This window comes from Onychomys torridus, chromosome 2 (assembly GCF_903995425.1).
Source record: "Onychomys torridus chromosome 2, mOncTor1.1, whole genome shotgun sequence".
Taxonomy (NCBI): domain Eukaryota; kingdom Metazoa; phylum Chordata; class Mammalia; order Rodentia; family Cricetidae; genus Onychomys; species Onychomys torridus.
Genome location: NC_050444.1, coordinates 100,598,409 through 100,610,433, shown reverse-complemented (window position 1 = coordinate 100,610,433; position 12,025 = coordinate 100,598,409). Strand labels below are relative to the sequence as shown.

Genomic DNA, 12,025 nt, shown 5'->3' with positions numbered 1-12,025 from the left:
ACAGTTGTTTTTCTCTTCGGTGCAAGCCTCACTCTGCTGTCAGTGTTGCATGGAGTTGAAGATGACTTCCCTGAACAGTTCCCATGTTCCAGGAAAATCGTGTGCCAGGATTTCTCTGGAAGCATGGAAGCAATCTAGGCCTTTGTGTCTCTCTTGGGCTCGTTTATCTTCCAGCCTTTTCAGAATATCTAGAGCAATACTGTGTCTTAATGTAATTGTATTTGTTTTTAATAGAGGAAATGCATGCTGAAATCTGTTATGCCGAGTGTCTCCTACAGAAAGCAGCACTCACATTTGTACAGGTAATGAACATTTGGCTGAATATTGGTGTTGGGTGGGAAGCCTGCCAACGTTGTACAGAAAATGGTCAATGTTGCTCACCGCATGTCAGCATTGAGACTGAGAGTGGTAATGAAGGGTATTTGTTATCCTGATAAAGCTTGCCTGAAAGAAGGCTCCTGAGAGCTGCATTTCCACTCAGATGTACTTAGTGGCTGTTTCAGATGGCTTCTAGGAAGCTTCTTAGTGTGAAAACAAAGAGGACTCTAGTTTGCACACGTGTGGTAAGAGTTGCCTGGGCTGAGAAGTACCTCCCCAGCTCTCAAACAGGGTTTCTCTGTGTAGCTCTGGCTGTCCCGGATCTCGCTGTGTAGACCAGGCTGGCCTCGAACTCACGGAGCTCCGCCTGCCTCTGCCTCCTAGTGCTGGGATCTCTGCACATCGCGCATTGTGTCACCTGCTTCCGTGAAACTCAGTCACCTGCTCGTGCATCAGTAGTCACCCTTTTCATGGCCCTCACATTTTTACCACCCCCCCACCCCCATCCTGTCTATCCTCACCCCTTCCCTGCTTTTGTCTCAAGATCAGGTCTCACTGTGTAGCCATGCCTGGCCTGGAACTCTCTATAAGACCAGGCTGTCCTTGAACTCATGGAGATCCACCTGCCTTTGCCTCCCAAGTGCTGGCTACAATGCCTGACCAGAACAGTTTTCAAAAGTCAAGGAATCCTTTTCTGCGGAGGACTTAAATTTCACCTGTCACCTATGTTTGTGTGTGTCCGAATGCTTCTAGAAATGTGAATTCTACATTATGGCCCAGTGATGACTGTTAGGAGGACAGGACTAGAGATGATAAGGAAGCAGAAAACAATCTCAAACTTCTCAATTATTTTGAAAGTTATTTCTTTTTTTTCCCTTGGAGGGTGGGGGTGATATTTTTTTCCCCTGCAGGTTGACATGTTCGCTTAGATTGTGTTCAGTAAATTGAATTAGTGTCACCCTTTCATCCTGTTCTCTGAAGCCCCGTCATCCTGTTCTCTGAAGCCCCGTGCATAACCCAGATGGGTTGACAACAACTGTCTCACGACCTCATTGACAGCATGATGTGAGTCACAGAGGCCCCAGAATTCTTCCTGATGAGTTTTCCAAATCAAATATTAGGTTTACAAGTTTGCTTTGTACCTGAGCACTTGAAATCAGACATCTTGGAGATGTCCATGACCTCTCTGTCTTCCTCATGTCTGCCTGTGGTCACTTCTGTATCCATGCTTTGGCTGGTTAAGGATCTGCAGCTCCACCCCTTCCTCTGTGCTCCCACCACCATTGTCCCTGTAGAGGTGCTCATCAGCTCCACCCCTTCCTCTGTGCTCCCACCACCATTGCCCCTGTAGAGGTGCTCATCAGTTCCACCCCTTCCTCTGTGCTCCCACCACCATTGCCCCTGTAGAGGTGCTCATCAGGTCTACCTCTTCCTCTGTGCTCCCACCATCATTGCCCCTGTAGAGGTGCTCATCAGCTCCACCCCTTCCTCTGTGCTCCCACCACCATTGCCCCTGTAGAGGTGCTCATCAGGTCTACCTCTTCCTCTGTGCTCCCACCACTATTGCCCCTGTAGAGGTGCTCATCAGGTCTACCTCTTCCTCTGTGCTCCCACCACCATTGCCCCTATAGAGGTGCTCATCAGGTCTACCTCTTCCTCTGTGCTCCCACCATCATTGCCCCTGTAGAGGTGCTCATCAGGTCTACCTCTTCCTCTGTGCTCCCACCACCATTGCCCCTGTAGAGGTGCTCATCAGGTCTACCTCTTCCTCTGTGCTCCCACCACCATTGCCCCTGTAGAGGTGCTCATCAGCTCCACCCCTTCCTCTGTGCTCCCACCACCATTGCCCCTGTAGAGGTGCTCATCAGGTCTACCTCTTCCTCTGTGCTCCCACCACCATTGCCCCTGTAGAGGTGCTCATCAGTTCCACCCCTTCCTCCGTGCTCCCACCATCATTGCCCCTGTAGAGGTGCTCATCAGGTCTACCTCTTCCTCTGTGCTCCCACCACCATTGCCCCTGTAGAGGTGCTCATCAGCTCCACCCCTTCCTCTGTGCTCCCACCACCATTGCCCCTGTAGAGGTGCTCATCAGGTCTACCTCTTCCTCTGTGCTCCCACCACCATTGCCCCTGTAGAGGTGCTCATCAGGTCTACCTCTTCCTCTGTGCTCCCACCATCATTGCCCCTGTAGAGGTGCTCATCAGGTCTACCTCTTCCTCTGTGCTCCCACCACCATTGCCCCTGTAGAGGTGCTCATCAGGTCTACCTCTTCCTCTGTGCTCCCACCATCATTGCCCCTGTAGAGGTGCTCATCAGGTCTACCTCTTCCTCTGTGCTCCCACCACCATTGCCCCTGTAGAGGTGCTCATCAGGTCTACCTCTTCCTCTGTGCTCCCACCACCATTGCCCCTGTAGAGGTGCTCATCAGCTCCACCCCTTCCTCTGTGCTCCCACCATCATTGCCCCTGTAGAGGTGCTCATCAGGTCTACCTCTTCCTCTGTGCTCCCACCACCATTGCCCCTGTAGAGGTGCTCATCAGGTCTACCTCTTCCTCTGTGCTCCCACCATCATTGCCCCTGTAGAGGTGCTCATCAGGTCTACCTCTTCCTCTGTGCTCCCACCACCATTGCCCCTGTAGAGGGGCTCATCAGTCTACCCTCTTCCTCTGTGCTCCCACCACCATTGCCCCTGTAGAGGTGCTCATCAGGTCTACCTCTTCCTCTGTGCTCCCACCACCATTGCCCCTGTAGAGGTGCTCATCAGCTCCACCCCTTCCTCTGTGCTCCCACCATCATTGCCCCTGCAGAGGTGCTCATCAGCTCCACCCCTTCCTCTGTGCTCCCACCACCATTGCCCCTGTAGAGGTGCTCATCAGGTCTACCTCTTCCTCTGTGCTCCCACCACCATTGCCCCTGTAGAGGTGCTCATCAGTTCCACCCCTTCCTCCGTGCTCCCACCATCATTGCCCCTGTAGAGGTGCTCATCAGGTCTACCTCTTCCTCTATGCTCCCACCACCATTGCCCCTGTAGAGGTGCTCATCAGCTCCACCCCTTCCTCTGTGCTCCCACCATCATTGCCCCTGTAGAGGTGCTCATCAGGTCTACCTCTTCCTCTGTGCTCCCACCACCATTGCCCCTGTAGGGGTACTCATCAGCTCCACCCCTTCCTCTGTGCTCCCACCATCATTGCCCCTGTAGAGGTGCTCATCAGCTCCACCCCTTCCTCTGTGCTCCCACCATCATTGCCCCTGCAGAGGTGCTCATCAGCTCCACCCCTTCCGTGCTCCTGCAGAGGTGCTCATTCTTTTGCTGAATTGATTATACAACAGTTGAGTGACTCTGTCGCTGGTTTCTTTCTACTTTTAGTCCACCCTGCATTCTGTGATTGCGGACTCTATCAGAACTGAGACTCTCGCCTTGTTATTTTCTGCTTCTGCATCTCATGGCTTTCATGGACTGTCTGTGTTCTGTATCAGAATATCACAAATTGGGAAGGGGTTTCCAGGCTGTACTGGTGCCTCCCCCGAAATCTCCTGCTCCTCCTCTCATGGGTCCTTAGGTGTACTGACCCTATCACAGGGGTCAGGGTAGTTTCCCTCCTCCTTGGTTCCTTCCTTCTGTGCAGTGGCTGCTCATTTAGCTCTCCTCTCCATACATGCAGATGACAGCATGTTAGCTCTCCTCTCCATACATGCAGATGTCAGTGTGTTAGCTCTCCTCTCCATACATGCAGATGTCAGCGTGTTAGCTCTCCTCTCCATACATGTAGATGTCAGCGTGTTAGCTCTCCATACATGCAGATGTCAGCGTGTTAGCTCTCCATACATGCAGATGACAGCGTGTTAGCTCTCCATACATGCAGATGTCAGCGTGTTAGCTCTCCTCTCCTTACATGCAGATGTCACTGTGGCCTTGACGGCTTCCTGGCGTGTCTAGTGAGGTTTCCTTCCTTCACCTGGTCTTCCCTTGTCCTTTCTTGGTGCTAAAAGCACCAACAGCTTCCAGGAGGGTTTTCTGGCTGACGTCATGCTCCACTTTATGTTCTCCTGACATCTGTGCATGTCTCCATCACTGCATGCCTACTCACTTAGCACATCATGTTGCCTTTGCATGCAGGTGCCCAGCACAAAATAAACATTGTTTCATGTTTGCTGAATCATGGAATGCAATACCCTTATTTGAATCAGACTTTAATCTAATCTAGGAAATTTCTTCCTGTCTTGTATTTGAACTTGTGTAAATAAAGAGTTCTTAAAATAAGAATATTTTAAACATTTAAGTTGCATAGTGAATTTTGTATTTACTGACTTGTATAATAAGAGGAATGTTAAATATTTGAATAGCTAATGAGAACAGTAAACCAAAACCAGTTTCTCTTTCACTTTAGAAGTATCTCAAGTGCCACCTTTCTGAGATCTGTAGACTAGCAATTCTCCTTAGAAATGTGGAGCATAGGCTTGTCTCTGTCAGCACCATTAGCATACTGTCCTTCACTGGGTTATTTGGTATAATTTATTAGGAGACTCTTTCAGAATGCTGGTCCTGAAAGTACCATTCATCTAGGTTAACTGCCTCAATTTCATGATTGATAACCCTCAGGCAAAGAGAAGTAAAACTGTCCCTACCCCCAAATTGCATATTAGTGACAACCACTTCAGAATTTAGATCAGTGGTTTTTGGTCTGTAAATTTACAGGAATAAAATTTACAATATTAAGTAGACTGCTTGTCCAAGGATTGCTGAAAGAACCATTATCCCATGTACTGGGGATGGGAAAGTTTGGCCTTTAAGCACATTTGTGTAGCCAAGTGTTCTGGGTACCACTGACCCTGGAAAAGTGTTGCTCAGTAGATGCTGATGTTTATTGAAGTAGCTTTGAACTACATTTGCCCCCAAATTTGTGAGGATTATTTCCTTAGAAATACAAGGTAATATAAGCTTTTTGAAAATGTATTTTCACTACCTTCAAACTTGTAAGAAAATTACAAAACGACACATTTCAAATGTAAAGCAAGAAATGTGTTGATTTCAAATTATGTACTTACAATACATTGGGACTAAGGATGCTGCTTATGGTAGGGTGTTTGTTTACCCAGCATGCTCTAGGTTCCATTACCAGCAAAACACACACACACACACACACACACACACACACACACACACACACACACACTCACACACTCTTTTTCTTATTATACAAATACATACTATTTAACTTTACCCCCTAAGTGCTCTAATTATTTAATTGTATTATTTTCAGGATGAAAATATGATCAACTTCATCAAAGGTGGACTCAAAATTAGAACAAGTTACCAAATATATAAGTAAGTTACAAAGTAAACTGTGACTTAAGTTGAAATTAAATTAAATGTTTTTGAAGACAGGCTCTCATTCTATAGGCCAGGCTAGCCTGGAACTCTTGACTTTCCTGTCTCGGCTTCCCAAGTGTTGGTCTTACAGTCAAGTGCTATCACCCCACTAAGACTGGCTTTTAAAGTGATTCTTGGACTATTCAGTTCTGTTCTTCAAACTTCTTATGAACTCAGTATGGCTAGATTTCTTCATCTGGTGCTGGTCAGTGCACTTGACTCTTGCCCGAGTGTCCTTGGTGCTGTAGGACAGCGAGGTTTAAATTTACATACGTTTCCAAGAGCAAATACTGGAAAGTGGCAGATAGTTTCTGGTCAGGTAACCTTTATTTATATCCCCTAGGGATTATTTGTATATTTTGTATTTTCTTGTTATTTATATAATGTTTTCTTGAGACTCACTATAGAGAACAGCCTGGCTTTACACCTGTGGTTCTCCTGCCTCAGACTTTGGAGTGCTGGGATTACAAGCACATGCCACTATATTTGGCTTGCTTTAATAAAAACTTTTAAAAAAAAGCACTATTGTAATTTGGTGTCTCTATTCTTTATGGTTACTGTAGTAAGTATACTGTCCTTCTGGGCTTATTAAAGTTAGCTTAGCGTTAATAGGTACTGTTATGTGTAAAATGTAAGCTTTGTAAAACAGTGTCCTTCGCCACCAGCTGGCCTTTGTTCTAGGCTTCCTTTCTGTTGCTGTGGTAAAACACTCGGACCAAAAGGAACTTAGGGGAAGAGAGAGCTTATGTGGCTCACACCTCAGGCCACAGTCCATCATTGAGGGAAGTCAAGCAGGAACTTGAAGTGGGTACCATGAAGAAACACTGCTTGCTGGCTTGCGCATAGGCTCCTGCTCAGCTCTCTTACACTGCCCAGGACCTTCCCTGGGAATGATGCAGCCCACTGTGGGCAGCATCATCCTAAAGCAATTAGTAGTCAAGCTGGCTCAGACTTGCCCGCAGGCCAGTCTTAAGTTTGATAATTGCTCAATTGAGACCCCCTTCTCAGGTGACTCTAGGCTGTATCAAGTTGACCATTTATAGGACAGCCTTTTAACTATTTTTATATGCGTTCTGTATGTGTATTATTAAACCCACAATACAGCCTCAACCTTTTGTGTTCAAGTCCTTTGCCTTACTCTGCTCTGCTTACCACTGTATTTGGCATTGTTTCTGTTGACTTTTATGCTGATGAACTTCTTTAGCATTTCTTGTAGTATCAACTTTCAACATTTTTCTTGTTTTCATGTATTTGAAAATCAGCTTATTTGGACTTTGCCTTCCAGGATATTCTGGCTGACTGTAGTATCTGGGTTGTTGGGGTGTTTGTTTTCTCAGCCCTTTAAACCCACCACTCGGTTGCATCAGTGCTTGTATTGTTTAGACCTCTGCTGCCTGTGTGCTTGTCTATCACGTGTCATTTTCTTCTGGTCCCCTTGAAGAATGTGTTGCATCTTTGCATTTCAGCAGTTGGAGTGTGGTTTTAGGCTTTTATGGCCATTATTTCTTCCAAGCTTTTTCCTGCACATTTTCCCACTTATTTCCTCTGAACCTCTAATTGCTTGCTAGTTAGCCTACTTACGTTCAATAGTTCCATACACGCCCACACCCACTTTCTTGTTTAGATTAGACCCAACATGTGGGTCATCTTGGAGTCAATTTCTTTCCATTGCTTTTTCTGTTAACTATATGTCGTGTTTTCCTGTGTAATGATTTTTAAATTGTATGCTAGATATTGATGTATCTGTAGGGACTCTGGATTCTGTCATCCTTTCTCTGAGTGGGCCAAGCTCTGTTCTAGGAAGCAATTTGTGTGCTTAGACTTGGGCTCCAGATTGTTACTGGTGTAGGATATTGCCTCTGCATCTCTGCTGTCCTCTCCTGCTGCCTCTTGGACCCTTCCTTTCCTAGCCACATAGCTGATGGCTCAGCCAAGACTTCCAGCCTTGTTTGGACGTAGCTTTGGTGTTCCTAGCAGGGTAGTTCTCCTCCGTGGACATGCCCTTAGATCCACCTTGCTGACTTTAGCTCTGCCTCTGACCTTTAACCCAGTGAGCCTGTGCCTTACTGATGGTGTTCTGTGCACCCTGTAAAGAGGGGGGCGTGCTTTCAGACGCATAGACACAGGGATTTAAAGTTAATTCATGAGCCATTTCCTGCTTTCAAATTTAACTTTTCTCCACTTTCTGCCTACTCCACCTTCAGTTTCCAAGTCTGCAAAAATATTTTAAATATCTTTTTTTGTGTATTTTTCAGGGTTTATAATTGTTATGTGTGGGAAAGCAAATCTCACATAAGCTTCCTGCCATTACTGGGAACAAATCCTGTTACCAGAAGCAGAACTAGCATCAGTATTTCAGGAGGCGCTTTTACCAGTAGTCATTATGTAAACCTGGAATCCATCAAAAAAAAAAAAAAAAATCATGCAAGAGGGAGCAGATTTGGGAAACTTGGCATCATGTTTTTAGATTTCCTTTCCAAGTATTTTTTAGAAGATTAAAGAGTTGATTGCTTTTCCAGTCATCAAAACTTTAAAAAACAAGTTTAAGTAGTCCTATGGTAACAAAGACACCTATATCAGTGCTAGGGCTTTGAAACAGGGTTTGTGTGTTTGTGTGCGTGTGCGTGTGCGTGTGCGTGTGCGTGTGCGTGTGTGTGTGTGTGTGTGTGTGTGTACTTATACACACAGACCTTTAGCTAGAAGGTCATACTATATTAAATTCCTGTTTGTACATGAATCCTTTCAAAATAATGGAGAAAGAGAAATATTTTAAATAAATACTTTTTTGGAAAACTGTTTAAAGAAAAAAACCACCATTAATGCAAAAATAAATTCTAACAAGATTTAGTATTTAAATTTTTTAAGTTATTAGGAAAGAACATAGGGAAATTTTTTTTTTTGTTTGTTTGTTTTTTGAGACAGGGTTTCTCTGTGTAGCTTTGTGCCTTTCCTGGAACTCGCTTTGGAGACCAGGCTGGCCTCGAACTCACAGAGATCCGCCTGCCTCTGCCTCCCGAGTGCTGGGATTAAAAGCGTGCGCCACCACTGCCTGGCAGGAAATGTTTTATGATCTTAAAATTAGAAGCTTGGGGCTTGAGACATGCCTCAGAGGTTAAGAGCACTTACTGATTTGTCGCAGGACCAAAGTTTGGATCTCAGTACCCACACTAGGTGGTTTACAAATCCCTGTGATTCTAGTTCCAGTCAATCAGAGGCCAGTTGTGTACACAAATGTGCACGCACGCGTACGTGTACACACACACACACACACACACACACACACACACACACACACGCATGCATACACATATACTAAAAATTTTAAAAATTGAAAAGCTTTTAAACTTTCATGAAAATTTTCTAGTTTGAAATAATTTATATTTTTCATATATCTATTCAGATTTAGATATAATTTATCTTACAAAATAAAAAGCTCAATTATAGTTTAAAATCAGCTTTTAAACTTTGATTAAAATGTTCCACTGTGAGAGCTGGAATGACTCATACTACTCAACACAGTGGACCCAAGTTCAGTTCCTAGCTGCACAACTGCCTGTAATTCTAGATCCAAGGGATCGGTGCCTCTGGTCTTCTTGGGTACCCATACACACAGCAACACAAGCACACATATAATTATTTAAAAGTTTCTTCTTTGGGAGGTTTGTCATTATAAAGGGTTTTCATAGCTCTTTCACTTAGGTTCACAAATACATAATACACAATCACAGCTCAGTTAGTAAACTGACATACGCTGCCTTTCCCGTGTCCACCTGGCTCATCAATGTTCCTCTTACTCTAGGGTGTAACCTGGAAGCCACATTTATTTGTCATATCCCCTTAACCTCTGTCTGTTTGGAGACAGGTTCTCATTCTGTAGCCCATACTGGCCTTGAACTCACACTGTAGCCCAGGCTGACTTTGAACTCCTGGAAATCCTCCTGTTTCAGCCTCTTGAGATGCTAGGATTACAAGCAGGTGCCACCATGTCTATCTGGTGTTTTTGTTTTTGTTTTTGTTTTTTTTAGGAAAATGAATGTGGCTCAGGGCAGATGATAGCATGGGATGGTCATAAGTTGGGAGGAGTCTGAATCAAATTGGTTTCTCTGGTCACAGTTAATACTGCTTCAAACCAGGTTAGCTGTGAGTGTCCTAGAATTGGCTAGCACGCATCATAAGGGAAGCTGTGTGCTTTACACGTCGCTTTACAATGGTGATAGGAGACACTGGTTATGCCTTACTGTTGTGTTGTGTTGCACTTTGTGGCATGGGGATGGGACGCTGAGGCCTGGGGATGATATACAGGTGCTCTGTCACTGAGACACATCCCCTTCATTACTTTCTCAAAAGGCTATTTCCCAGTTCAGTTAGCAGTTACCACTTGCTACCATTTGCATGCCTTTGATTGTCTTTTGAAGATGATCTGAGATCTGGGGAAGTAGCTGGTAGCACTTTCCTAACGTGTGAGAGCCTTGGGTTCAGTCACCACCAGCACCAGCACCAGCAGCACCTAAACACTCCCAGAGTCTTCCTGGAAAACGCTCCGGGGAAGCTGTGAGGTTGAAGCCCTGAGATTCTGTGGCTCCTAAGTTGAGCTTGCTGAGCTTCTTTTTCTTTATGTTTACAAACACTATCCTCTTAAACATTGTAAAAATGGGTGTTCCCTTTCTCCTTAGTGGGAATTACCCAGTAGCTTTAGGAGCAGATGGGCTTAAAAATCATACTTTGCATTTTTATAGTATTTTAGGTAATGACATTTATAGTATACAATTTGTGTATTTATAGTAAACAATACAAGTAGAAAGCTTGATTTAACATGTATTTGTCAGAGTCACAGGAAACTGATGCTCTATCTTTTTCCTCATCCCAGAGAGTGCCTTTCCATCCTGCATGTGATTCAAAAGAACAAACAAGAACAGCACTTCTTCTATGAGTTTGAAGGAGGTGTCAAGCTCGGAACAGGGGCCTTTAACTTGGTAAGGAAACATTTATATAGAAACTAGAGCCTCTGGTAGATGAAACCAAGAGTCCACTATCTCTCTTCTGTATTTGAACGTCATCCAAAAGCTCTCCCTGTGTTTGGTTGTGAGCCACTGGAGTAGACCAGTCTTCCTGTGCTGTGAATGCTACAAAGTTCTGCACATGCTCAGAGTAGCTTTAGATTGCACAGGGCAAGGGAAGCATGTAGCACCCTGATTGAACTAGTAAGGAAGGCTTTTTAGTAACGAGGAGCCTGAATTAGTTCTGTTTCTGCATTGTTGACATGAAAACGGTGGCTCTGGACTTGAAAATGGGGAGTGGTATAACTTGAGGAACAGTTGTTTATGATCTCTGAGTAAGACTGTCAGAATACAATGTGTTATTTAGAGATTTGGAAATCTTACAAGATTTAACTGGTTAGAAAATGGAGTAGTGAAAAGAATAATGTATAGGAGCGTTTAGACCCCAGGGCTGTGTTCATGAGCCCATGTGCATTGGTCAGTGTTGGAGCAGCCTGACTTGTCTCCATAGATGGCCCTTCTGTTAAAACCCTCATGATTCACCTGGGACACAGTATCTCCCATTCAGAGAGATACATTCAAAACCTCTTCCTTCCTCCTAAGCCCCTGGCCATCTAGCCCCAACCCATTGGCTACAGCCCTGAATTGGTATGTCACTACACATATGACCATTTCTGGGAGACTGTCCCCTCTCTGCTGTCCTTCAGAGATGTCCCAGGAAGGAGCTGAGCTGTTGCGGCTGCCTACTTCTATAAGTGCTGGAACATCACTCACATTACCTTAGGTTTGTCCTTTCCAGAAAGAAGCTGAAGGAAACCTTGCCTAAACCAGGAATGGTGGTGGCTCATCCCTGTAATCCAGCACTTGGGAGGCAGGAGGTCACTACAAGTTCAAGTCCAGCTTAAGCCATACATGAGACCCTATCAACAAAACAAAGCAAAACACAACAAGAAGCCTCGCCCACAATTCCTTCATGTCACTTCCTTTCACACAAGAAGAGCCAAGCCAGTGGTCAGAGGATCATGGGAAAGCCAGGCTTTGTCCCTTCACTGAGTTACAGTCAGTTTAAACTTGGTTTGGTTTATGAGAGCTTTTGAGCTTGTAACTAGTTTAGGATTAACCATTGGGTTATCTATAATTAAAGTTTTTAACAGCTAAGTACACTTGCGTATCTATTTTTTCTTACAGATGCTGTCTCTTTTACCAGCAAGAATTATCAGATTGCTAGAATTTATTGGATTTTCTGGAAACAGGGTACAAACATCATTTTGTCTTAATTTTGACAGAAATTTCTGCTTTTCTCTGTTGTAGAGTTCTTCCCCAACAGCTTTGTAAATGA

The 12,025-nt window shown here is 44.7% G+C and overlaps 1 protein-coding gene across 4 annotated transcripts in view; it reads left to right on the top strand.

The window, feature by feature from the left end:
- Ttc39b (tetratricopeptide repeat domain 39B) overlaps positions 1-12,025 on the top strand; it is a 120,338-nt gene that overhangs the window by 84,364 nt on the left and 23,949 nt on the right. For all 4 annotated transcript variants that reach the window (XM_036179103.1, XM_036179102.1, XM_036179104.1 and 1 more), the window contains 4 exons: positions 235-302; positions 5,580-5,644; positions 10,557-10,662; positions 11,875-11,940. In XM_036179103.1, the coding sequence (XP_036034996.1) occupies positions 235-302; positions 5,580-5,644; positions 10,557-10,662; positions 11,875-11,940 (305 nt within the window). The remainder of the gene's footprint in view (positions 1-234; positions 303-5,579; positions 5,645-10,556; positions 10,663-11,874; positions 11,941-12,025) is intronic.